This window comes from Trichophyton rubrum (genome assembly GCF_000151425.1).
Source record: "Trichophyton rubrum CBS 118892 genomic scaffold supercont2.6, whole genome shotgun sequence".
Lineage (NCBI taxonomy): Eukaryota > Fungi > Ascomycota > Eurotiomycetes > Onygenales > Arthrodermataceae > Trichophyton > Trichophyton rubrum.
Genome location: NW_003456423.1, coordinates 1448936 through 1449847, shown reverse-complemented (window position 1 = coordinate 1449847; position 912 = coordinate 1448936). Strand labels below are relative to the sequence as shown.

The window sequence follows — 912 nt, the reverse complement described above, 5'->3', positions numbered from 1 at the left end:
CGAGCCGTGAAGCTGCGCGAATCCTAGACAAGGCTTCAAGCCGAACTGAACCACAAAAAGTCTGCTCTCCTTCTGCCTTCGAAAAATTCCGAAAGCGTACTTCTATATCTCAGTCTCCGGGATCCCTCTCCCCTTCTCCTAGCAATTTGGCTCTACCACAAGCTGCAGAGGCTGCATCGGGGAAGAACGGCGATTCCAAGTCTTCCAACCGACCAAAGTCCAAATCGGTTTCTGTCACTGCCAGAATCGTACGGGGTGCCTCAGCCAGTGCATCCGACAATCCATCAGACTCGGAGCCAAACTCCCTGAATCTGCACCGGAGCGAGATCACAGTCGAGCAAAATGGTGAGAAGTCAGCTCAAGCTTCCAACCTGAGTATCAGAAGCCCCGAAAAACGTCGTTCGATTTGTTCGAGTGGTGCAGGCTCTAAGCGAAACTCATTTACTGGGCCAAAGTCCCCTTCTATCGATACTACAAACAACAAAACCCCTAACACTCGACCGATGCTCGACTCCGTACACTCTCCTTCCCCAAGTGACACAGCACACGGCAACGCCGAGAGCGTAGACGAGACAAAGGAAGACAAAAAGGGGTCCCGCAAGTCACGAATCATTCGCCGCATGTCCTCCATTACAACGAACCCCTTACGGAAATCGACAGCCAAAGATCAAAAGGGCCCAGCTCCCCCTCAAACACCAATGATAGAAGAATCTACAGCCAGTAACAGCACACCAATCCATGTCGTCGACGTCGGTGAAGTCAATGTTCAATTCCCTGACACCCTCTTGTGGAAGCGTAGATTTATGCGAGTTGACGAAAGCGGGTATTTGATTCTCACTCCCGGAACAATCGATGGGAACCCTCGAAACACCGTGAAGCGCTACCACCTTTCTGAATTCCGAAGACCGTATG

At 51.3% G+C, this 912-nt stretch overlaps 1 protein-coding gene across 1 annotated transcript in view; it reads left to right on the top strand.

Annotated features, from left to right (window-relative positions):
- TERG_08884 (uncharacterized protein) overlaps window positions 1-912 on the top strand; it is a gene marked incomplete at its 5' end in the record, with an annotated part of 5998 nt that overhangs the window by 1929 nt on the left and 3157 nt on the right. The window contains one exon of the mRNA XM_047749017.1: window positions 33-872. Coding sequence (XP_047604508.1) covers window positions 33-872 — 840 coding nt within the window. The remainder of the gene's footprint in view (window positions 1-32; window positions 873-912) is intronic.